Source organism: Oncorhynchus clarkii, chromosome 1, assembly GCF_045791955.1.
Source record: "Oncorhynchus clarkii lewisi isolate Uvic-CL-2024 chromosome 1, UVic_Ocla_1.0, whole genome shotgun sequence".
Lineage (NCBI taxonomy): Eukaryota > Metazoa > Chordata > Actinopteri > Salmoniformes > Salmonidae > Oncorhynchus > Oncorhynchus clarkii.
Genome location: NC_092147.1, coordinates 61,514,857 through 61,541,455, shown reverse-complemented (window position 1 = coordinate 61,541,455; position 26,599 = coordinate 61,514,857). Strand labels below are relative to the sequence as shown.

At 40.2% G+C, this 26,599-nt stretch overlaps 1 protein-coding gene and 1 pseudogene across 3 annotated transcripts in view; one reads left to right on the top strand and one right to left on the bottom strand.

The window, feature by feature from the left end:
- The window catches only part of LOC139410090 (cytoplasmic polyadenylation element-binding protein 3-like), a 65,385-nt pseudogene extending 40,032 nt beyond the window's left edge, over window positions 1-25,353 (bottom strand).
- LOC139410100 (E3 ubiquitin-protein ligase MARCHF5) overlaps window positions 21,399-26,599 on the top strand; it is a 52,538-nt gene continuing 47,337 nt past the window's right edge. Inside the window, exon 1 of one of the 3 annotated variants that reach the window (XM_071155553.1) lies at window positions 21,399-21,493. In XM_071155553.1, the coding sequence (XP_071011654.1) occupies window positions 21,465-21,493 (29 nt within the window). In that variant the 5' untranslated portion in view covers window positions 21,399-21,464. Of the gene's footprint in view, window positions 21,494-25,406; window positions 25,806-26,599 lie in introns of those variants that run through there. The other 2 variants (XM_071155547.1, XM_071155559.1) reach the window with 2 other exon arrangements.

Here is a 26,599-nt window from a genome sequence, read left to right as displayed (position 1 = left end):
TCTACAAAAAATGTAAATCGGTTTCACAATTTTAAAATTTCAAATCCAAGTTACCCTACAATTGACCCGGTTACATTTAGTCCCACTTTCTCCTATGCACTCTCAGCTAATTGCTAAGTGTTAAACATGCTGCTAACCATACTGCTGACAGCCTAACATAGCAGGAGTAAAATAAACGCCTGAACTAGATCTCCTACATACTGGTCTTGACGAGGAGGTTATCTTCTGCACTGTTCAATCAATCTAGTAAATGTGGAGGAAGAGTTAAGATGTCGTGTCACCTTGTTAACATACAAAAGTGTTAGTTGGGTCAATGGCTCCCTTTCCATTTCCCCAGAAAACCAGAACAAATCCGTTTTTTGGGGGACTCTGCAGAGGCTGTGTTGTTTCTAAAAACTCTGGGTTTAAAAATGGTGTAGTTCGCTAATATTTAGGACTTGAGAAATAAATAAACAAACTAACAATTAAAACTTCTGTTTTTCTAGCGATTGCAAGAATTGTTGTGCATTGACTGTCATGCATGTTTCCCTTCCTATCGCTCATAACTTGAATACGCCTCGAGAGGAACATTTATCTTGCATAGAACAAAAAACAAGAAGCCGACTACGTAAATAAATAAAGTATTCTACTACAAGGTTGCCTGATTTGTCTATTCATTACCTGTTTTGTTTGCCGAGGAAAAGTAAATGTGGACTGTTCTAGCGTCTTGAAAGTCTGAGGAATAATCTTTCTTCGTGTTCCATATTTTTTTGCAATTATTTTGGCATGGCGCAGCGCCACAGCTAAATGACTGCAACAGCAACATTGAGTCAGCATCACTTTGAGATAATAACACAGGGAATGGATGAACAAAGTGCAAGCAGGGGTGAAAGTAGATTTCTGCCCGGGACAGGAAACCCATACATTTAATCATGTAATCATAGAATATAGAATCCCTATTAATTTCATATGATCTCTGCGGGCCTAGTAAAGATGTGTCATACCACTTAACATCTATTACCCTTTAACGTGGCATTGGCATGAACACAAAACAGTCATGAGGCATTCATCTGATTGTCACTTCCCATGAACGGTCGTCCACTCACAAAATAATTCCAGCATGAATTAAATGATGAATTAAAAAAAAGACAGCGGTCATAAAACACCTACACATGTACTGTAATGAAATTCTGAGATTGTCATTAGGCCTACATTTGTAGCCTGAATAGGTGCGTCCAACGCTGGGCCTCGGTCTCTGCCACTCATCTCCGCCTTGGCAAAATGTAAGTGTTCTCCTCTAACCATAACACAATTTGGAGCGTATATCACTGGATTTTTAAGTCAATTCACACATGTATCATGCGGTAATGTTAAATAATGGTCTAATAGCCTATAGCTTTCTTCCGATTTTGTGTTAATTATTGTGATAATTTCAGTTTTAATGGTATGGCGTACCCCCACTATTTCTTCTGCCAGGACCATATTTCTGCACTTACTTTTACCCCTGAGTACAAGTGACTGATCTTGGTAGCTGTCCCTTAGCCTGGTCCCAGATCTGTTTGTGCTGTCTTGTAACTCCTATGTTCAGAGTCAGCGTCCATTGTCAATAAACGTTGGCAAGACAGCACAAATAGATGGCTGTCCTGTGCCTTGCTATATTAGGGCAGCCAAAGCCAGCGGAGCCGAGGGAGGGGAGGAGGACACCAACAGGGAAGACCTGCTCTGTGACAGGCCAAGCGGCAGCACGCCTCTCTGAAGGCAGCCACACGCTGTTGACATGAGGAAGGGGAGTAAACAGTGCTGGGCCAGGAATGTGGAACCATCCTCTTCCCCCCCCTTCAGGGGAACATTTTCAGGAGAAGTGTCTGTCTCCTCCCCCTAGTTCCAGTGAAGTCGAGCCTGCCCGGGACGACCTTTGCGGTGATAAAACAATCCTCTCCTGACACAATATTGAAAAACCGAATGTATGCATCAGAAAGCAGCAGGCCGCTACTCATAATACACCCCCCCCCCCCCCCTCCCAACTCCCAAGCGTTTCCATTGTCTGGCAGGCTAAGAAAACAACACTGAACATGACAGTGGGCAATAGGCCAACAGGGATCTGAACGCAATGGAGTCCGTTTTCATAATAGGCATATGTGAACTAACAGATTTATCTCAAGGATTCTGAGTCTGTGACATACAATGTGACAGACATGTGTTGTTCAAAGAATTTGGTAGGTCTCTCCATTACAAAACAAGATGTTGCTTTTCACAGTGAACTCTCTATGCTCAGATAAAGATAGATATATAATAAGGCATTGGAATAATTGCGTTGATAGTTCTTTGTATCAAATAATCTCAACGCCAGTCTTTAGACTTGCATTTTACTTGTATGTTCCCAGCAATCCAACAGACACATTTGAACCCATTTCTTTGACCCCAAATGAGTTTGAATTAATGTTATGGTCATCCGGCAGAAGAGGAGAAGCCTGTAAGGGGTAACATTAGCTCGGGTTCATACCAATTTCACTTCCTCCAACATCCTTCCTCCTAACTTAATAACAGGAACAAATACAATCTGACTAGAACCTTCACTGTGCCATAATGGTACCAAATAAAAGACTGTCAATGATTACGGTAGTAATAAATAAATGGTTCACACGCAAACAGACAGAAAGGCACACAAAAGGAGGACACACACACACGTGAACAATCAATCAAAACAATGCAATATACCATGACACAGGTGCCATCAATATAAATATTTATTTACATGTGACCGACCACAATATTAACCCGGGAAACAGAAGCAAAAATGTAATCACGAGTATTTGATTAAAGTCAGTAGAAAATGCAGAAGCAGCTTGTAAGGAATATTTAAAAAAGCATACACCACACACAGAGTGCAAGAAAATTGTGTCCGATTTTGCAGGTTAAGCCAGTGATTAATTTATCGCATAAAATGTATGATCGTAAAAACTAGATTGTATTGGTGATAAAGGCAAATAGAACTTTATTGCCATTTTTTGTTGTTAAAGCCTAAATAAAATAAAAAAACAAGCATGGATATATGAATATTCCTAACCTGCAAAATGATTCCTCCATATAAAAATCAGCGATACTCATTGGTGGGCCACCAGCAAGGTGTGGTTTACCTTTGTCGTGATCAGTCCTTATCATATCCATTAAGGAATTCTCCAAAGAGTGCAAGCTAAATGCATCAAAGGGCCGATTCCGGTCCTGCAAGAGAAGAGAGGGGTCAGAGGTTAGACATCTTATCTGTTGGTTATCAAAGTAGAGCACAACAACATCACTACGATTGGACACTGTGAAAGTTATTTAAGACTAGCTTGGAGATAACAGCGATTTTATTTTGATGACTTGTGAGAGGATAAGGAACACTCATCATCCACACAGATGCACAAAAACATACAACCATATCCATTTGTTGAAAGTTCAGCAGTGACCCTGATAAGGAGAGAGCAGGGTTTCAACTAAATGAGTGCCTCTTACAACTCTCATGCCCAAGTCAAAGAAGACAATCATAGACCATACTTCCTGATATTACACAGCATAAACCATGGGAAACTCGCAGATTTGTGTTGGTCTGATAGGAATGTAAATAGCAGAGGATTTCAAGAGTAGGGACACACCTACAAAATCAAGAGTAGATGAAACTAGTGCCAAGAATGTTGTGGTTTGTGAGTGTGCTCTTTCCTCAAAACACTCAAGATGTTTCATTTCCGGAGTGGGATATTTTGAAGTTAGGAGTGTGTGTGACGAATCAGCTGATTCAGTTCTCCTGGCTAGCTGACCTGCCATGTGGCCACCCTCTGAACGAAAGTCCTGCATTGTATCGGGTACCCACGGTTAACCAGCCTGCGGTTAACCAGCAAAAGAATATATATACAAAATCAGCTGGCATGTGGAAAGAAAACATTCTTTCAACCTGTGGGTCAGCTCACGGTTCAGAACAATTATATTGTGGGTCGGAAACAATTTAAACCATTATAAAATGTTATTATTTTACAAACTTAAAAGCTTGTTGTGTTGCAAATTCCATTCTGTGACTGGTGAGGCAGACATCTAGGCTACCAGCCACGCATGCAGTGGATCAGGGAACTGTCCTTTATTTGTGTGGTGCTGAAACGTATGTTTCATCCCCCCACGTGATAATTAGTACCCAAGTGTACTTTCCCTGGCAAGCCTAGCTCACGTGAAAATGGCTCACGTCGGCCTAACCGGAGAAATATGAAAAACACCATTGTGAAATTCCCAATTTTGGTTCAGAAGGACTTTGGAGTCATTGTGGAAAGGACAACAACCCGGTAGATGGCTACACAGCCAGCAAAAAGTGCAAGCCGGTATTTGTTTACGATAGGCTAATAAAGTTTATTATCAGTAAACCCATAAGAGTCTAAGCCGGGGGGTTCACAAAAGGTTCACAATTTATTTCTTAAAAACGGCAGGTTATAGTAATGATAATAACAAAATAACACCCTAAATAGTTAATTTTCATTCCTTCTTTTCAAGTTACATGTTTTAAATGTCACATGCACAAGTACAGTGAAATGCAGTTCTTGCAAACTCAAAACACAACAATAATCAATAATCTATTACTAGAAGAAAAAAAAACACGAGAAATAAGAATAGTAAATATGAAATACACAAAAAAGTAAGTAAGCATATTAGTGATGGAGGAAGATCGTTGAAGTCGGAAGTTCACATACACCTTAGCCAAATACATTTAAACTCAGTTTGTCACAATTCCTGACATTTAATCCTAGTAAAAATTCCCTGCGTCTTAGGTCAGTTAGGATCACCACTTTATTTTAAGAATGTGGAATGTCAGAATAGTAGTAGAAAGAATGATTTTTTTCAGCTTTCATTTCTTTCATCACATTCTCAGTGGGTCAGAAGTTTACATACACTCAATTAGTATTTGGTAGCATTGCCTTTAAATTGTTTAACTTGGGTCAAACGTTACAGGTAGCCTTCCACAAGCTTGGGTGAATTTTGGCCCATTCCTCCTGACAGAGCTGGTGTAACTGAGTCAGGTTTGTAGGCCTCCATGCTCGCTTTTTCAGATATGTCCACAAATGTTCTATAGGCTTGAGGTCAGTGCTTTGTGATGGCCACTCCAATACCTTGACTTTGTTGTATGCTTGGGGTCATTGTCCATTTGGAAGACCCATTTGCGACCAAGACTGATGTCTTGAGATGTTGCTTCAATATATCCACATAATGCTATCTATTTTGTGAAGTGCACCAGTCCCTCCTGCAGCAAAGCACCCCGACAACATGATGCTGCCACCCCCGTACTTCAAGGTTGGGATGGTGTACCTCAGTTTGCAAGCCTCCCCCTTTTTCCTCCAAACATAACGATGGTCATTATGGCCAAACAGTTCCATTTTTGTTTCACCAGACCAGAGAACATGTTTCCAAAAAGTACTATCTTTGTCCCCATGTGTTGTTGCAAACCGTAGTCTGGCTTTTTTGTGGCGGTTTTGGAGCAGTGGCTTCTTCCTTGCTGAGCGACCTTTCAGATTATGTCGATATAGGACTTGTTTTACTGTGGATATAGGTATTTTGTACCTGTGTCCTCCAGCATCTTTCCAATGTCCTTTGCTGCTGCTCTGGGATTGATTTGCACTTTTCGCAACAAAGTATGTTCATCTCTAGGAGACAGAACGTGTCTCCTTCCTGAGTGGAAAGACAGCTGCGTGGTCCCATGGTGTTTATACTTGCGTAATATTGTTTGTACAGATGAACGTGGTACCTTCAAGCATTTGGAAACTGCTCCCAAGGATGAAACACTTGTGGAGGTACGCAATTTCTTTTCTGAGGTCTAGGCTGATTGCTTTTGATTTTTCCATTATGTCAAGCAAAGGCACGGAGTTTAAAGGTAGGCCTTGAAATACATCCACAGGTACACTTCCAATTGACTGAAATGTCAGTTAGCCTATCAAAAGCTGATTAAAGGCACAGTCAATTTAGTGTATGTACACTTCTGACCCACTGGAATTGTGTTACAGTGAATTAATTATAAGTTAAATAATCTGTCTGTAAACAATTGTTGGAAAAATGACTTTGCATGACTTGTGTCATGCAAAGTATGACTTGCCAAAACTATAGTTTGTTAACAAGAAATGTGTGGAGTGGTTAAAAAACGAGTTAATGACTCCAACCTAAGTGTATGTAAACTTCCGACTGCAACTGTATGTAATGCCTTAGATCACTGTGCCACTCAGGTGCCCCAGTAGAATCCGTCCATCATTTTCTACTCAATAGGTGCTATAAGGCCTACATTCATCTGATCTGAATCAAAGTTCCTAGCGAGTTGGAGGAGGGAAGGGTATTGAGGAGTTCGCTCCGTATGGATTTCAGCCTATAAAGTTTAGGGCCATTTGGTATATATTTTGGCCCAGACTAGAGCTGATTTAGTGAGCTTATTCTGGCCCACTTCCTGGTTCATTGATGGAGAGACTGTTCCAATACGGAGCCTGTTTCGATACTAGTGACCTTAAAAATGATCTACTAGAATGTCTCTGATTCTATCATAAAAGCTTTTAAATCGTAGGTGAGTGAGTAAATCAGCAAGTGAGGGAATGACAGGGTCTAGGCAGGTAACGGAGTGACTTACAGTGTGCGAGCAACACAGGAGTTCAGGCTAGACCTAGCCCTTGGCAGCTGTGTCCTGTGAGTCCACTGCCCTAGCCGTGGGGCCACATTGTTTGCACAGCAGTGCTATTGTCGTGCATTCGGCCGGGCATTCAACAGCGTTATTCCCCCCTCCCTGGATCCGGCACTGCCGTGGCAGATAAAAATCTGCCCACTTGGTACAAACGGTAAACACTTAAAATGCTGAGCTTTTCATTCCGCTCCCCTCTTTTTCCACCACCATGCACTCTTCTGATCCTAAACACAGAGAGTGAGGGGCATCATTCACAGTCAGTGTTCATTAGGCCGATAAGAAACGCTCATTTTACTTTTCCATGGCAAAACGTTTTGCTACGTTCTGCCTTAATGAGTACAACATTGAGGAGATACCCACCACACACAGCATCTCCTCTGTCAGACCACTCCACTACTGCTTTTAGTGTTGTGTTAATACACCACATAGGATATCCAGCATGTGGGATACAGACTACCTGCCATTGTACCTGCTCCCCATTCTCAAAATTGTCTCTATACATCTGACCCATAATCAGGATATGGCTCCCGAGTGGCGCAGCGGTCTAAGGCACTGCATCTCAGTGCAAGAAGCATCCCCGCAGTCCCTAGTTCGAATCCAGGCTGCATCACATCCGGCCGTGATTGGGAGTTCCATAGGGCGGCGCACAATTGCCCCAGAGTCGTCCGGGTTTGGCTGGGGTAGGACGTTAGAAGGGCCATTTGACAAAAAGAAGGAGAGTGATGGAGTGCTGCATCAGATGACCTGGCCTCCACAAATCACCCGACCTCAGCCAAATTGAGAAGGTTTGGGATGAGTTAGACCGCAGAGTGAATAAAAATCAGGAAACAAGTGCTCAGCATGTGTGTGAACTAGTTCAAGAAAAGCATTCCAGGTGAAGCTGGTTGAGAGAATGCCAAGAATGTGCAAAGCTGTCATCAGCTTTGAGGAATCTCAAATATATTTAGATTTTCTCCATACGTGTTATTTCATAGTGTTGATGTCTTCACTATTATTCTACAATGTAGAAAATTATAAAAACCCTTGAATGAGTAGGTGTGTCCAAACTTTTGACTGGTACTGTGTATATAATTTAGATTTTTTTTCCATACAGATCTACTACACATTTTCAAAGTGAAATATATACATATTTTTTTAAATACACCTTTTCCAAATAACAAAATAATAAAATAAGTGCAGGACGCAGCCTACGAGACAGGACACAGCCTGAGATCCTCTGGCAGGGCACTGTTGACCATGCCAAAGTCTAGGTTGAAAATGAAAGGAGACATGGCAAATGCCCGTAGTGCCCCTAGAATCAGGCTTGCAGATTCAGTGCCTATTCTTAAAACTCTACTGAATACTTTTATAAAGATGCTTGTAATGTATGATTTCAATTATCTTTTTTCATTCTCTTCCCTCCGGGTCTTTGTTTCTTCATTAGTACTTTTATTTTATGATGCGAAGCACATAGCGACTTGTAATGAAAAAGCAATACAAAGAAAGCTCTTCTTATTGATTGCGTATGTCTTCACACCCCGGAGTTAATACTTGGTGGATCAGCTGTGAATCATTGTGGTGGCAGCACCATGTTATGGGTATGCTTGTCACTGGCAGGGACTCAGGAGTTTGTTGGGTTCTAAATAATTATGAAGGGAGCAACGCCCAGTTAAAAAGTTTGAGGAAAACCCGCCTCTGTCTTCTGAAAACCCTGGGATAGATTCTTATTTTTCAGCGGGACAATTACACAAATCTTAATTCCAAAGACACACCAGAATGGCTTCCCAAGAAGTGTTGAGTGTTCCTGAGTGGTCCAGCCTCAGTCCGGACTTAACTTAAATTTGCTCGAAAATCAGAGACAAGGCTTAAATATTGCTGTCCAACAATGATTCCCACCAAATTCCCTAAGCTTAAGCAATGTTAACAAAAACAGTGGATAAATGTTGCCCTAAGAGTCACGCAAAGTTAGTAGAAAATTGTTCAAAACAGTGGAGGATGCTGAGTGGAGGACGGCTCCTAATAATGGCTAAAGCGGAGCGAATGACATCAAACCATGTGTTTGATACCATTCCACTCATTACCACAAGCCCACCCTCCCCAATTAAGTTACCACCAACCTCCTGTGATTCAAAATGATTCATCGCTGTAATGGCTGCCAAAGGTGCTTCCACCGACTACTAAACGCAATAATTTGTATTTATTTGGAAAATGTTCTAGAATTTTTCTTTCACTTTGAAAATGTGCAGTATATTGTGTAGGGAAACAAAATCTCAATGTATTCCTTTTTAGCAAAATGTGAATAGTGTGTAGACTTTCACTAGCAACTGTACTGCATGCGTTGCCAGGCTAAGCTTCAGTGTATTAATCAAACCTCATGCATAACTAAAGTTGTATACAGAGCAACTTCATCATGGAGGAAAACTGAATTTACGCTAATAAAAAAAAACAGGCAGCCATCGAAGGTTGCAATGACATTATATTTACACTACTTCTAAGGACATGCACATATGGTTTACATACCAAATTGCATGGCTCCATATCCATCGGTTCAGTTCCTATAGCCCTGATGTGATATGGTGCTATCTAGTGGTGTAGCATGGCCGACTTTGAATGAGGCAATTAAAATCACTGAAGTTCATTAAAGGCTAATTAGTTAAGTCTATATACCATGGTTCATGACAAGATTTCTAGCATCTATTGGTACAAAGTGGCCATATTTTTTTCTCAAAACCATTAAAAACTAACAATTAAAACAAAACAAAAAAATCTGGAGTGAATCTGACGTATGGTTCATGAGGAGAAGATGATTGCAAGATTTTGAGCATTAGCGTTACATATGCAAAGAATGAGTTGTTAAGAGCCGTCTTGTTTTTTAAAGATATAATTACCAAATTCATTTTGGTTCGTTTTAGGGACATCCATGATAGCGATGACAAGTTAAGTTGATAGCCCACTGTGTAGTACATTTACAGTGGTTTAGATTGGCACGTAATTTTTTTTTTTTGTGTCAATAACTCAGCCATCTTTTGACCAATCCCTTAGCTTTTTAAACTAAATCAAGACATGTACCATGGGCCTGCATTCCAAATTTGGTGTCATTTGTCATATGGTTCATGAATAGTATTTTTAGCATAATCTACTGCATGGGGTCTCCAACAGGTCAATCATGAGCTACCAGTACCTAGCAACCCACCTATGAGTAGCTCAAACAATTCTGAAAGTACATGAAATTTTAACGTGTCATAAACAAATCTCAAAATGTATCAGACACTGCAAGTTCCCAGCTACTATCAACGCAACATTATCCCACCCCTGGTTAGCCACTATTGGCAAAAAAAAGCCAAGTGAAACAATATCTGACAGTTTCCAGCAATATTGCCCATCAGTCTGTGTGGTGCGCACATCTCTATCACTTCTTGCGTAGCCAGTTGATGTGATAGCCATCTTGAGGGTTGACAAATACTTTCCCCAAAACCTTCTCAATTAAAATGATAACTGCAAAGTAGGCTTACCTAGAAGAAGTACAGTTGAAGTCAGAAGTTTACATAAACCTTAGCCAAATACTTTAAAATCAGTTTCACAATTCCTGACATTTATTCCAAGTAAAAATTTTCTGTCTTTAGGTCAGTTAGGATCACCACCTTATTTTAAGAATGTGAAATGTCAGAATAATAGTAGAGAATTATTTATTTCAGATGTCTTTAATCACATTCCTAGTGGGTCAGAAGTTTACATGCACTCAATTAGTATTTGGTAGCACTGCCTTTAAGTTGTTTAACTTGGGTCAAACGTTACAGGTAGCCTTCCACAAGCTTCCCACAATAAGTTGAGTGAATTTTGACCCATTCTTCCTGACAAAGCTGGTGTAACCGAGTCAGGTTTGTAGGCCACCTTGCTCGCACACGCTTTTTCAGTTGCGCCCACACATTTTCTATAGGACTGAGGTCAGGGCTTTCTGATGGCCATTCCAATACCTTGACTTTGTAGTCCTTAAGCCATTGTCCATTTGGAAGACCCATTTGCGACCAAGATTTAACTTCCTGACTGATGTCTTGAGATGTTGCTCCAATATATCCACATAATTGTCCTTCTCATGATGCCATCTATTTTGTGAAGTGCACCAGTCCCTCCTGCAGCAAAGCACCCCACAACATGATGCTTCCACCCCCATGCTTCACGGTTGGGATGGTGTTCTTTGGCTTGCAAGCCTCCCCCTTTTTCCTCAAAACATAACAATCATTATGGCCAAACAGTTCCATTTTTGTTTCATCAGACCAGAGGACATTTTTCCAGAAAGTACGATCTTTGTCCCCATGTGCATTTGCAAACCATAGTGTGGCTTTTTTGAATGGCGGTTTTGGAGCAGTGGCTTCTTCCTTGCTGAGCGGCCTTTCAGGTTATGTCGATATAGGACTCGTTTTACTGTGTATATAGATACTTTTGTACCCGTTTCCTCCAGCATCTTCACAAGGTCCTTTGCTGTTGTTCTGGGATTGATTTGCACCAAAGTACGTTAATCTCTAGGAGACAGAAGGCGTCTCCTTCCTGAGCGGTATGCCGTCTGCATGGTCCCATGGTGTTTATACTTGCGTACTATTGTTTGTACAGATGAACGTGGTACCTTCAGGCGTTTGGAAATTGCTCCCAAGGATGAACCAGACTTGTGGAGGTCTACAAGGTCTTGGCTGATTTCTTTTGATTTTCCCATAATGTCAAGCAAAGAGCCACTGAGTTTGAAGGTAGGCCTTGAAATACATCTACAGGTACACCTCCAATTGACTCAAATTATGTCAATTAGCCTATCAGAAGCTTCTAAAGCATGACAATTTTCTGGAATTTTCCAATCTGTTTAAAGTCACAGTCAACTTTGCGTATGTAAACTTCTGACCCACTGGAATTGTGATACATTGAATAAGTGAAATAATCTGTCTGTAAACAATTGTTGGAAAAATTACACGTGTCATGCACAAAGTAGATGTCCTAACCGACTTGCCAAAACTATAGTTTGTTAACAAGAAATTTGTGGAGTGGTTGAAAAACGAGTTAATGACACCAACCTAAGTGTACATAACCGTCCAACTTCAACTGTATATCATGAGTAAGTATATAATTTGTATCTATTATTTGTTACTTGCAAACTTTGCCATGAAATGAACAGCAGCAGTACAGAACCATCGCTAGACTGGCACATTAGACAGCACATTTCTCACTCGCTAGTAGGCTTGGGTAGTTTACCGGGGGTATTTCAAAATAGCCACGGGATGGTTTTTAAATACCCTCAATAGCGTTGAAACAAATTTGACGTTTTTATGAATGTGAATATTTGTAGCTACATTTAAGTAAATATCTGCAGTCAACTTGTGCAATAAGTTGGGAGATAGAGTGCATACTTAATTTCACCTGTCACAATTTTTCATTATGAACCTGGCTGAGCACACAAAAACGAGAGACTGGAGCCTTTTAAGTCACTCACTGTTGTGCAGCCAGGTGATCTAGCAACAGTGTGGAATTCACATCTAAATGCTTATCAGCTAGATATCTTACAACTATTAAGTTAACTGACCAAAAAAATACAAAAGGTTGTGCATTTGGTTTGCTAATTTAGCTAAAGTGGTTAGCTTCTTCCAAAATCAAGTTTCACTTGGTAACAGCAGAGAATCCCCTCCAGGATCAAGAGCCTTGCAGTCTAATATGCATTTTATGTGTGCAGCACACTGTAAAAATAATTTGAGTTACTTGTATACCTTTGAGCTGCAAATACATTAGGTCAGAGACCGTATATAAAATGTTAGCAATGCGATCATTAGCATTTAGTTAGCATTCTCTATGGGATATGACATGAACTTGTTAGCATTGCTAATCTTCTAAATACAATATGCACCCCTTGTGCTCAGTGCCGGTATTACCAAATATCCCGGTATGGCACAAGGTTGGTATGAAAACTGGATACCGCCCAAGCCTACTCGTAGATGCATATAAAATGGGCCAGATGCGCAATTCAAGGGGAATTAATACACAACAAAAATCTACATTTGTTATTTATCTTCAAGACCTAAAAATGTTTTTATTCTGATGTGATTTAAGCATCAACATAGACTCAGAACATCCAATTCCGTTGTTTCTCTATGAACAATTGTACATTTGAGTGTGACATTTTTTTGGGGCCCAGAAAAATAAAAACAGAAAACTGATTTTGGGAGAAACAAAATCAGAGATTTTATAGGACTCCCCTAAAGGTTGTTTATTAACCTGTTTGGGATAGGGGGCAGCATTTTCATGTTTGGATGAAAAGCGTGCCAAGAGTAAACTGCCTGCTACTCAGTCCCAGTTGCTAATATATGCATATTATTATTTGGATAGAAATCACTCTGAAGTTTCTAAAACTGTTTGAATGATGTCTGTGTAACAGATATGGCAGGCGACAACCTGAGAAAAATCCATCCAGGAAGTGGGCAATCTGAGGTTTGTAGTTTTTCAATGCTTGGCCTATTGAAAACAGTGTCTATGGGGTCAAATTGCACTTCCTAAGACTTCCACTAGATGTCAACAGTCTTTAGAACCTTGTTTGAGGCTTCTACTGTAAAGGAGGGGCTCATAAGGGCTCTGTGGTCTGGCAGAGTGCCACAAGCTCGTGACGCTCGTTCACATGAGAGTTAGCTCGCGTTCCATTGCATTTCTGAAGACAAAGGAATACTCCGGTTGGAACATTATTGAAGATTTGTTAAAAACATCCTAAAAGATTGATTCTATACATGGTTTGACATGTTTCTACGGACTGTAACGGAACTTTTGGACTTTTTGTCTGCACCTAGTGATCGCGCGTCATGAAGTTGGATTACTGGGCTGAACGAGCTAACAACAAGGAGGAATTTGGACATAAATGATTAACTTTATCTAACAAATCAAACATTTATTGTGGAACTGGGATTACTGGGAGTGCATTCTGATGAAGATCATCAAAAGGTAAGTGAATATTAATAATGCTATTTCTGACTGTTTTTTTAAATTTATTTTTTTAACCCCCTTTTCTCCCCAATTTCGTGGTATCCAATTGTTAGTAGTTAATATCTTGTCTCATCGCTACAACTCCCGTACGGGCTCGGGAGAGACAAAGGTCGAAAGCCATGCGTCCTCCCGAAACACAACCCAACCAAGCCGCACTGCTTCTTAACACAGCGCGCATCCAACCTGGAAGCCAGCCGCACCAATGTGCCGGAGGAAACACCGTGCACCTGGCGACCTGGTTAGCGTACACTGCGCCCGGCACGCCACAGGAGTAGCTATTGCGCGATGAGACAAGGATATCCCAACCGGCCAAAGCCTCCCTAACCCGGACGACACTAGGCCAATTGTGCGTCGCCCCACGGACAATTGGCGCGAACCCAGAGTCTCTAGTGGCACAGCTAGCACTGCGATGCAGTGCCCTAGACCACTGCGCCACCCGGGAGGCCATTTCTGACTAATGTTGACTCCAAAATGGCGGATATCTCTTTGGCTTGTTTTGTCGTCTGAGCGCCGTACTCAGATTATTGCATGGTTTGCTTTTTCTGTAAAGAATGTTTAAAATCTGACACCGTGGTTGCATTAAGGAGAAGTTTATCTAGTTCCATGTATAATAGTTGTATCTTTTATCAATGTTTATTATGAATATTTCTGTAAATTGATGTGGCTCTCTGCAAAAATCACCGGATGTTTTGGAAGCAAAACATTACTGCGCCAATGTAAACAGATTTTTGGATATAAATATGCACTTTATCAAACAAAACATGTATTGTGTAACAATGTCATATGAGTGCCATCTGATGAAGATCAAAGGTTAGTGATGAAGATCAAAGGTTAGTGATTAATTTGATCTATATTTCTGCTTTTTGTGACTCCTATCTTTGGCTGGAAAAATGTGTGTGTGTGTTTTTGTGACTTGGCTCTGACCTAACATAATCATATGTTGTGCTTTCGCTGTAAAGCTTTTTTGAAATCGGACACGATGTGTAGATTAACAAGAAGTTTCTTTAATTTGGTGTATTGCACTTGTTGATGTGTGAAAGTTAGATATTTCTTAAAAATGCTGCCTTTTCAGCGGAATGTTGTCGAGGGTTCCGCCATAAGAAGTTAACCATTATTTTACATAGCATGAAGGAGAAAGTGTTGCAGAGGAGAGGAGAAGAACGTGCTTATTTGAAAGCTATTAGAAAAAAATGTTATAAAAATGTTTAAGTAACTCTCATGCTAGAAAAGGTTGGAGACCCCTGATCTACTGGTATAGTGTGGCCATCTTTGACTGCAATAACGTTATATTATCAAACTCTTTAAGGATTATTGTGATGAGTTCAAAGATTACATTTTGAGTGAATCTGACTAAGTCCATTGGAAGACGATTTTTTATGATTATTTTAAGAATTAGCGTTACATTGTCCAAAAAGTGAATTGTTAATAGTTTCCTTATTTTTAAGATATCAATCCCAAACTTAACATTGTAATGGTAATGTATTTGATAACCATAAAATGTTTAGAGTTGATAGACCATTGTGAAGTGGATTTACAAAGGATTTAAATGGACATGTAAAATCTGATTTCATGATTTATCAATAACTCAGCCATCTCTTAACCAATCCATTAACTTTTCTCAAGCTAAGAAGATATCTAACATGGTCCTACATACTGATTTTGATTTATGGTCCACGAGAATAAGTTTTCCACAATTTTGGCATAAAATGCTTTGCTAGTGTGCCCTAAAGAATATGACACTGGTGATACTCTGAAGTGACTTTAAACCACTCTTCTCCAACAGTTTGTGCTTGGTTTGATTTCTCCTTTGCCTGAATTTCACTTTAGCAACCAGGGCACTCAGCCTCTGACATGTGCCCCCTTGACCTTGTCTTTGTCATAACTACCTCCACGAGCTAGCTAAATAGAGAGCAAAAAGATTAGAGGCTCACTAAATGAAATAAAAAGTGAGATAAATAGTAGCAAAGGGAGAGGGGTTAAAAAGAGAATAACAGACAATAGTTATCTTCATCTACTCAATATGTTTCAATCAGGCTTGAATTTCACCAGGTTCCATTGGCACGTTGATCCCTGCAACAGTTTCACATTTTGGCTCACACTACCTTCCCCGTGGTTCTTCCTTTTGAGTGAATGAACAAATACTGCCCACTCAGTGAGTACGAGAGCGGATTCACCCATTTGAGGTTGGAGCATGTTCACAGTAGCCTATAGTGGAGATATGTATTATACTGAACAAAAATATAAAATGCAACATGTAAAGTTCTGGTTCCATGTTTCATGAGCTGAAATAAAAGATTGCAGGAATTTTCAATATGCACAAAAACCTCTAAAATGTTGTGCACACATGTTTACATCCCTGTTAGTGAGCATTTTATCCTCAGTCAAGATAATCAATCCACATGATAGGTGTGGCATATCAAGAAGCTGATTAAACAGCATGATCATAACACAGATGCACCTAGTGCTGTGGACAATAAAAGGCCACTGCTGAGGACCATTTCTGTCTGTAATGAAAGCCCTTTGTGGGAAAAAACAAATTCTTAATGGCTGGGCCTGGCTACCCAGTGGGTGGAGATACATAGTCATGTGAAATCCATAGATTAGGGCCTATTGCATTTATTTCAATTGACTGACTTCCTTATATGAACTAACTCAGCAAAATATTTTACATTTTTCAATGTTGCGCATATACAGTGGGGAGAACAAGTATTTGATACACTGACGATTTTGCAGGTTTTCCTACTTACAAAGCATGTAGAGGTCTGTAATTTTTATCATAGGTACACTTCAACTGTGAGAGACGGAATCTAAAACAAAAATCCAGATAATCACATTGTATGATTTTTAAGTAATTCATGTGCAGTTTTCAGCTGTGCTAATTTAATTGCAAAAGGGTTTTCTTATGATCAATTAGCCTTTTAAAATGGTAAACTTGGATTAGCTAACACAACGTGCCATTGGAACACAGGAGTGATGGTTGCTGATAATGGATCTCTGTACGCCAATGCATAAATTCAATTTTAAAACATTTCAAAAACAGTTTCCAGTTACAATAGTCATTTACAACATTAACAATGTCCACACTGTATTTCTGATCAATTTGAAATCATATTTTACGGACAAAAAAAAACAAGCAAATTTCTACGTGACCCCAAACTTTTGAATGGTTAGTATATAAGCACAAGTCAAAAGTTGACACACCTACTCATTCAAGGATTTTTAATTTTTACTATTTTCTACATTGTATAATAATAGTGAAGACATCAAAACTATAAAATAACACGTATGGAAGCATGTAGTGCCCCCCAAAAAAGTGTTAAACAAATCTAAATATATTTAATTTGAGATTCTTCAAAGTAGCCACCCTTTGCCTTGATGAGAACTTTGCACACTCTTGGCATTCTGTCAACCAGCTTCATGAGGCAGTCACATGGAATGCATTTAAATTAACAGGTGTGCCTTGTTAAAAGTTCATTTGTGGAATTTCTTTCCTTCTTAATGGGTTTAATGGGTATACAGAAGATAGCCCTATTTGGTAAAAGACCAAGTGCATATTATGGCAAGAACAGCTCAAATAAGCAAAGAGAAATGACAGTCCATCATTACTTTAAGACATGAAGGTTAGGCAACCCAGAAAAGGTCAAGAACTTTGAAAGTTGCTTCAAGTGCAGTCGCAAAAACCAAGCGGTATGATGAACCTGACTGAGGACCGCCACAGGAAAGGAAGACCCAGAGTTACCTCTACTACAGAGGATTTCATTAGAGTTAAATGCACCTCAGACCCAAATAAATGAGTCACAGAATTCAGAGTAACAGACATCAACGTCAACTGTTCAGAGGGGACTGCGTGAATCAGGCCTTCATGGTTGAATTGTTGCTAAGAAACCACGACTAAAAGGACCCCAATAAGAAGAAGAGACTTGCTTGGGGCAAGAAACATGAGCATTTGACCAGAGGAAATCTGTCCTTTGGTCTGGTGAGTCCAAATTTTAGATTTTTGGTTCCAACCTCCGTGTCTTTGTGAGACGCAGAGTAGGTGAACAGATGATTTCCGCATGTGGTGGTTCCCACCGTGTAGCATGGAGTCGGTGTGATGGTGCTTTGCCAGAAACACTGTCAGTGATTTATTTAGAATTCAAGGCACACTTAACCAGCATGGATACCACAGCATTCTGCAGTGATACACCATGCCACGCCATCTGGTTTGCGCTTACCTCCAGACTGTGTAAGGGCTATTTGACTGAGATGGAGAGCTGCATCAGATTACCTGGCCTCCACAATCACATGACCTCAACCCAATTGAGATGGTTTGGGCAGAGTTGGAACACAAGAGTGAAGGAAAGTCAGCCAACAAGTGCTCAGCATATGTGGGAACTCCTTCAAGACTGTTGGAAAAGCATTCCTCATGAGAGCTGGTTGAGAGAATGCAATGAGTGTGCAAAGCTGTCAAAGGGTGGCTACTTTGAAGAATCTCAAATATATTCTGATTTTGTTTAACACTTTTTTTGCTTTCTACATGATTCCATCTGTTATTTCATAGTTTTGATGTCTTCATTTATTATTCTACAATGTAGAAAATAGTAAAAATAAAGAAAAACCCTTGAATGAGTAGGTGTATTTTGACTGGTACTAATATAGATAGATCTATTTATGACAATATTTGAGAACACAAGACAACTAATGACAGATGACACCATTGCCTGCTAGTCACAGTGAACATTCTTCTGACACCGAATCTGTAAATGAGTGATACAGGGATCAGTAATTAGCAATCCCTAAGGTACATCACAAATTCATATGTTTTCAGTGAAAAACACTCTCAAAAAGCTGTCTGTGAGTCCTAATTTGGACATTGTAGTTGCAATGATTTAGTAACTAGCTGTTCAGGATTTGGGAGACAAAAGTTATTCACAGAACAACAAGTATCATCAGGGAAAACTGTGCTGCAATGAGTTTAAAAGAAATTACAGACATAAAGTGAGCATTGTTAGCAGTAGAGGTCGACCGATTAATCGGAATTACAAGTTTTCATAACAATCGGAAATCGGTATTTTTGGACACCGATTTGTCCGGTTTTTTTTTTTACACCTTTATTTAACTAGGCAAGTCAGTTAAGAACACATTCTTATTTTCAATGACGGCCTAGGAACAGTGGGTTAACTGCCTTGTTCAGGGGCAGAACGACAGATTTTCACCTTGTCAGCTCGGGGGATTCAATCTTGCAACCTTACAGTTAACTAGTCCAACGCTCTAACCACCTGCCTCTCATTGCACTCCACGAGGAACCTGCCTGTTACGCGAATGCAGTAAGCAAGTTGCTAGCTAGCATTAAACTTATCTTATAAAAAACAATCAATCAATCAATCATAATCACTAGTTAACTAGTTAACACATGGTTGATGATATTACTAGTTTATCGAGCGTGTCCTGCGTTGCATATAATCGATGCAGTGCATATTGTTCTTGCTCCAATGCGTACTGTCCTTGCTCCAATGTGTACCTAACCATAAACATGGTTATGCCTTTCTTAAAATCAATACACAGAAGTATATATTTTTAAACCTGCATATTTAGCTTAAAGAAATCCAGGTTAGCAGGCAATATTAACCAGGTGAAATTTATCAAACATTTTCTACAAAGGTTAAAATAGTTCTTCCACTTGTACATTTGAGTAGTTTGCTGACAATGAATGACAAATAATCCCACTTTGTAACAACAAAATTTGGAAAAAGTAAAAGGCTGTGAATAGTTTCTGAAGTCGCTGTATCTTCATTAAACAATGCCTTTGTATCTGCTTTTGAAAAAGGAGATGTCTCAGGCCCAGTGGTAGGCAAAATAGAAATGGGCAGATAGGATGGCATTTCATTGGTGTGTCTGACGTAGCTGTAGACATCAGAGAAGGCTGCGCTGAGACAGCACCTATCACTGACGAAAAGCACACATAACTCCTAGGTTATCTCCACTGCAGTCCCGGCAAACTGGGGCGGCAGGGTAGCCTAGTGGTTAGAGCGTTGGACTAGTAACCGGAAGGTTGCGAGTTCAAACCCCCGAGCTGACAAGGTACAAATCTGTCGTTCTGCCCCTGAACAGGCAGTTAACCCACTGTTCCCAGGCCGTCATTGAAAATAAGAATTTGTTCTTAACTGACTTGCCTGGTTAAATAAAGGTAAAATAAAAAATAAAAAAAACTAGGCATGGAAAACATGACTTACATTGGCAGAAATCTAGTACTCTCCTTTAAAATAGTGTAAAAGTATTTAGTCAATGACTCAGAAAGGGACCTTTTCTTTCCCCTTTTTTAGATAAGCCTTTCAAAGTAAAAAAATATATATAAAAAATATTTTAAAAAGATCTATAGAATCACAGTTTACTGAACCGGCACTGTTCATTACTTGGTTGTCAAGTGACTGTAGCCTAGTGCATTCTTTAATTTTTGTCTATAGCTTTTTAAAATAACTAGGCCTGAATAAACTGAACTACTTACTGTCTATGGCACATCAGGCTATAGTGACAAAGTCAAACGTTTGCACAGTAAAACAAGAGAGGGGGTGGACTCTCAACAATGTTTCATACGTCACTGTTACAATGCAATTATGACTAATAATGTATCGCGAAGCGGATACTTACGTAATCATTTGGATACACAGTATAATCATATGAGAGCAGTGTATCGAAGACCTACCACCCACTAGACTAAATGTCACCCTTTAAGAGCTATTATTAAATAATTTTCTTCAATAATCACGATGATCGTAGAAATATCATTAATAGAACGGGCTAGGAACCTCTAATCCTGGCAATTTGACAAGTAAACTCATGGGTACACATGCAATGGGTGCCTGGTATTGTGATGCAATAATTGACATGGTAACAGAATGTTCATTCAAATGATTCTAAATGTGTTTTTCTTTAAGGTCAGTTGAGTTGCTTCAACAAATCCCAGCACAAATGATTGATGGGCACACTTCCTGCTTTGCTCCAATGAGTACACACAAAATGGCTGTCAGTCAACCCTTATGCCATCACTGACTTGAATGGGGAGGGCCGTTCTATTCATTCTATTTCTGTGCTGACACCGATGGAAAATAGGAAATTATGCATAGAAACCTTATTATAAGGTCATAATAGACTAATCAATATCATAACATCATAATAGCCTAATCACATAATAAACAATCCATTATGACACTTCTTTAACATTGTTTAAATGCAACCTATTAGCATACATATGGCTATAGGCTACTTCAACAGTTTCAGAAGTTCTCTCATGACGTGGACAAGTCATCATCATCATATTCTAACACTTGTGCCCCTTGCATTTAATTTACATACCAATATTGTTTATTATGAAAATGTTTAAAATTGGATTGAGGTTTCCTTATTATTAGGCCAAACATACCTGAAAAGGCAGCATATTGTTGCTGTTGTCCATCCTTAAGGCGTTGTCCTCCATCCAAGATTTCTGGGTGAGGAGACCAGCTCTCGGGAATTTTGGGGGTGCTATAACGTTGCTAGAATAGGGCTTTTTCATCGGGGAGATGGGGTTCATGGAAGGAGGCACCCCTACACTGACCCCCACACCAACCCCAACTCCCACAGCTCTTCGCAGGTCCCTGCCTGCCTGGAGACCGCTCCATGGATTGGAGGCTGTGCTCCAAGTGGAATTTTGGTGATTATTCCAACCCGAAGATGAGGCAGGTGAAGAAGCCTTGCTATTCATGAGAGACTGGTGACTGTAAGCGTTTCTCTGTGGAAAGGGACCGTGGTTGGGGCTAACAGGGGATCTCCGTTGCTGCGCTGGCTGGTGCTGGGCTTGCTGCTGTGGATGCTGAGACTGTGCCAAGCCAAGCTGAGGTGAGAAATTGCCTCCAAATACCGGATTTATGTGGTGGGGGAAGTTCTGGAAAAGCATTGTTCCGTTCACCGAGGGTATTCCTTGATTAAAATTGTCGTCCACGGTGTTCGTAGTTCCAGTAGACCAAGTGCTACCAAATGAGGGGGACAGGGTGCCACCGGTTTCCTGCGGCTGATGAAAACTCAAGCCTGGCAGGATCGGAGACTCCATCTGCACTTTCTCTTTGTTGAGAGCTGAAGCTGCTTGGTTGCTCACACTCGACAGGCTCTCATCTAATGTAGGGGGATCCGAAGGGGTCGGGGTGGAGGGAGGGTCTACTGCTGGATCTAGCTGCTGATGAGGTTGAGCTTTGTTTTTGTCCATCAGTAAATCATCCTGCATGGTTTGCTGAGCTGAAACGGGGAAAACAGATAAGTTATTTACCATTGAGAATGTCATAGACTAGCCTTACTGGGCTGTTGTGATATTTTAGAGAGAACTCCGTGGGGACTTTTTCTGCTGCTGGAGGCGAATTAGTGATCACCCATTTAGAAAAAAATCTAATACTGCTGGTGTATTACAATAAAGTGCACTTCAGCAAGAGATGAAATAGTTTCACCCTTTCTGACGCCAGCACTCGGATGTGTGCGGGAGAGACACCGATATTCACAACGTCTTGTTTTCCTTTACCCAGAAACTCCGAACTGCAATGTGAGACTGATTCTTGTTCCTGTTTATTTTTCTCCCTAGAACCAACCCTGAATTAATTTGCAAAAAAATACAGCTGCTGCGTCCTTCAAGGTTAAAGAGACACACCACCTTGACCCACCCACTTCTTAGCAAAATTGACTTTTTTTTGTTTTAGGTTTCCGTGACAATGATAGCTGCATAAGAGATGATGCACTTTTGTATGGCATTGGCCTAGTAGTAGCCAAGACATGAGCTACACGTTTAAGTGACTTCACAAAACAGCTTGCTACATAGGCTAACAAGCTTCACCCTAAAAGCATGAATGTTATAAAGATTACGATAAGAGGCAGCTTCAATTACTGCATTAAACTTGGTACATTTTTCTGTCACCTTTTTTATATGCAGATTGTCTGAGTAGGGTGCAAATGGGTGCTATAACAGAGACAGCCCTATACGCATATCTATGTTCACAAAAGCCTAGAGGAGCAGTGTCGCGCCTCTTCTTTCATGCCTGCCTGCATTGATCAAAATAATATTTATTACATTTTGTTAATTTCGTATTTTAAGGCTATCATAAACTCTTTATAAAAGTTTATTATGGACGGCCGTTAGCATAATTATAGACACAATTAGGCTCATCGCTGGTAATACATGTACTAATATTAAAATCATGCTGCTTGCAAGCGCACCTTTGAATGAGTCAGGATACTGCACGGTTTATTTTCCATTCGAGATAACTGTGGCCTAATAAAGCCACAGTGTGATATTTAGAAAGTATTCAGAATAGGCTAAAACGACTCCCACACAGTAGCCAGCCAAATGTATGTTGAGCACATCATTTTAATTCTCAGGATTTTTGAATATCCTATTCCTAACAGGTGTGACGTAGACTTCTCGTAAAAAGTAAAATATTGCACAGCATTTTGTACAGTGCTTTATCCTTGTTTTCTCCTCGATGCATAAACGCTGCATGTTCATGGTCATCAAGTAACCAAATACGGGTGCAGTTAACCAGCCTAAAAGAAAAACAATGCACCAATTTCGATAAAAACAAAAAAATCGTATTTTCCTTTCGCGTTGGTTATACCAGACATTAGATACATTCACAAGCGGGCTATTAAAAATTCGTATCCGACCCACAATTGTACAGGTAACGTTATCACCAAACAAACACCGCAACAGCATGCACACCCGTGTCGGTTTTCTGTTTGACATGAAACTCAATTTACCTTTATCTTTCACCCTTTGGGACTCTGTAAATAACGCTATTTCTGTTTGCCTCGTCTGGGTTAAGATATGACAAATGAGTTACCCTTCGTGCAGAGGTAGTCAGCAGTTGCTTCAACAGCTGATCGACTGCGGCGCATGGATGAGGAGGCTTCAGGGAAATGTAGTTTATTAGTGTAACTTGTCCGGAATGCAAAGTTTGGTCGAAAAAAAATACGATTGTTTTGGTCAGCTTTTGTTTTGAATGTAGACCCATGCATTTTTGCATTAAATCAGGCTAGCATTTAAATATGACTTTTATTGACTATCATCGTTAACCCATTCATAGCCGGTAAATAGGGTTAGTGTTCCCAAGGCCATATCTCAATGTTACAGCGCTTGTTTAGGAGGCGGCCTGTGCTAAGTAGCTATCTAGCGTGCTACAAACACCTGTGTGTAAGTGGGGAGAAAGTGTAGTTCATTGACTTGAGGAAAACACAGCATATGGAACTGTGCAAATCTGCCACAGTAAGTGCATCTGTTTTATTTGAAAGATTATTCATCGCTGATATGAAAGATAGGCCCTTATCTACGTTTCAAACCATTTCGCAAGCAATAATTGACGTTTCTAAAACCAGTAAAACACAGCGTCAGAATTGTAGTTCATAGACAGCCGTGGGCGAAGCTAACCTACCACAGGTTTTCGTGAGCTAGATGTAACTTGGGGATAGTAATGGCTAATGTGATGCTCCATTAGCCGTTTAAGAAATAAGGCCCGAGGAGACGTGGTATATGGCCAATATACCACGGCTAGGGGCTGTTCTTATGCACGACGCAACGCAAAGTGCCTGGACACAGCCCTTAGTCGTGGTATATTGCCCATATCACAAACCCCCGAGGTGCCTTATTGCTATTAAACTGGTTACCAATGTAATTAGAGCAGTACAAAATAAATGTCATACGTGGTATATGGTCTGATATACCACGGGTGTCAGCCAATCAGCATTCAGGGCTCGAACCACCCAGTTTAATACCTCCTCAATTCCTGATTTGGAATACAACCAGTGTCTTCTAAACGTTCATGTCTAGTTGCGAGGTGTCATTTAAATTTAGAAAATGCTACATTAAAAATGAGATCTATTTTTTTGCTCCATTAAGTAATCCAGCAATTAGTATGCCACTATTGTTTATTTCAAATTCTCTCACTGATCGAGACAGGTGAGTATCATGACATGCAGCACTTTGGGGTGGACACCCACCTGTCTCAATTAAATGAGAATATTTGAAATAGATAAAATGGCAGTGTACACATTGTTTGATTATTTCATGGAACAAAACATTTAACTGAGCATTTTCTAAATTCAAACAAAACCCCTGCAACTATAGACATGGAAATAAAATACATTGTTTGTCTTCCAAGTAGGAAATTGAGGTAGTATTGACAAGTTAAAAGGTAAAATAAAAAATCAGTGCTGAACCAAATGGGAAATCTAATAACGCTTATCAGCCAGCTGGAATAGAGTAGTCTGACTAGGCGATATTTTAATAGCTACATTAGACGAGGCTTATTTTCTCCACCTACCACAGACCCATGTAATTAGGGGAGGGGGGGGGGGTGTATCCCAGATCACATTTGCACAATATCTTCCACGACTGCTAAAACTGTTGCAACATTTTGCAGTCATTTTAACCAAGCAAATTTAAAGAATAAAGATACAACTGAGCCATTAAATGAGATGCACTCATATGCACTGCCCGAAGCTTGTGGCGTAATAACGCTACAGAGCGCTATAATAAATGCAACCTACCGCAATACGAAGTATTCTGTAGCCATATGTGTATCTTCATGATGCTCGTCTTCCCAAGTAGGCTGTGTGCCTCTTAGGTAGGTCCGCCTGCACAAGTTAGAGCATTAATTAATTAGATATTTATTTGGCAACATGAAGGAGTACAACTCGGGTCGGACTACATATCCCAGGCATCCTGTAACTGTGATTTCTCAGCCTCTGACGGGCTTGTTATTGTTGGTGACGTAATACGCACCAGGAGTTCCCGAGCGTTACCTCATAGAGAGAGCCAGTCAATTGAGTCAAGCGGTCGCGCCAAAGCGTTAAAAATGAGTTTTTAGCAAACTATTAAACTGAAACCGTAGATGAAGCATCGAGTTGTAAAATCATTAGTTATGACTGCAAAGGAACTGGGTTATAGTTCAAGCTTTAGCTAGTTCATTTCGGTTAGACAAGTTAGCCGGCTAGCTAACGTTAACCTCTTCGACTTCGTGCCAACAGAAAAAGCTTCGCCGCTTTCAACAAGGCCAAGCTACCTAACCTGCATATGTAATTAATACACTCAACACGTTTGAGTGTACTGTTGTTTTACTTTTATTGGCCACATGTCGGAAGAGAGCGCATTGGTAATGCAACAGAATTTGGACAGGTGAGTTGAGTTTACCGTTAGCTAGCTATCTAACCAGTAGCGAAGCTAGCTATTGCAACGTTAGTTGGCTAGCTAGGTGGACCTTGGATTCATGGTTAATAACTTTACTAATTCTTACCTTGTGGCAAGTATTGTAGTTCAGCTAGTCATATGTTGCACGCTATAGTCATTGTTTCATGCATCTTGGTAACTAAAACCATGTGTTTGAATCAGTGGGCTGGACCATCATCAGATGTGAGCTGGGGGGGGGGGGGGGGGTCACGCGAGGTATCTGGCTGAGGAATCTGGCTGAGGATGGCCATATCATCAGGCAACCTCTCTTTTTTTGGCCGTTGATTGACAACTCAGGGGACTGATTGGGATTTTGTAGTGTCAAGGTGTCATTAAGGTGTGGTTGACCTGTATTACTGCTTTGCCCTTCACACTAGTCAGGGATTGCCAGGGCCGCCGCCCAGACCTGGGTATGCTCCAGTCCTGAGTCTGATAACAAGATGCACATTTATTTTGCATGTGCAATGTCCATGTGCAATTACCAGCGGTAAACCAGCTAAAATCTGAAGTTTACCATAATGGCTGGTCTACTACAATATCACTAAACCCAATGTGAAACACTAATGGAAATGCTGTTTTAAATTAGATTGTGCTTTTACATTCAATATGAACTGGGGTATTTGTATTTATTATGGATCCCAAGGCAGCAGCTACTCTTCATGGGGTCCAGCAAAATTAAGGCAGTTATACATTTAAAAAACATTACAATACATTCATAACAGATTTCACAACATATTAACTGT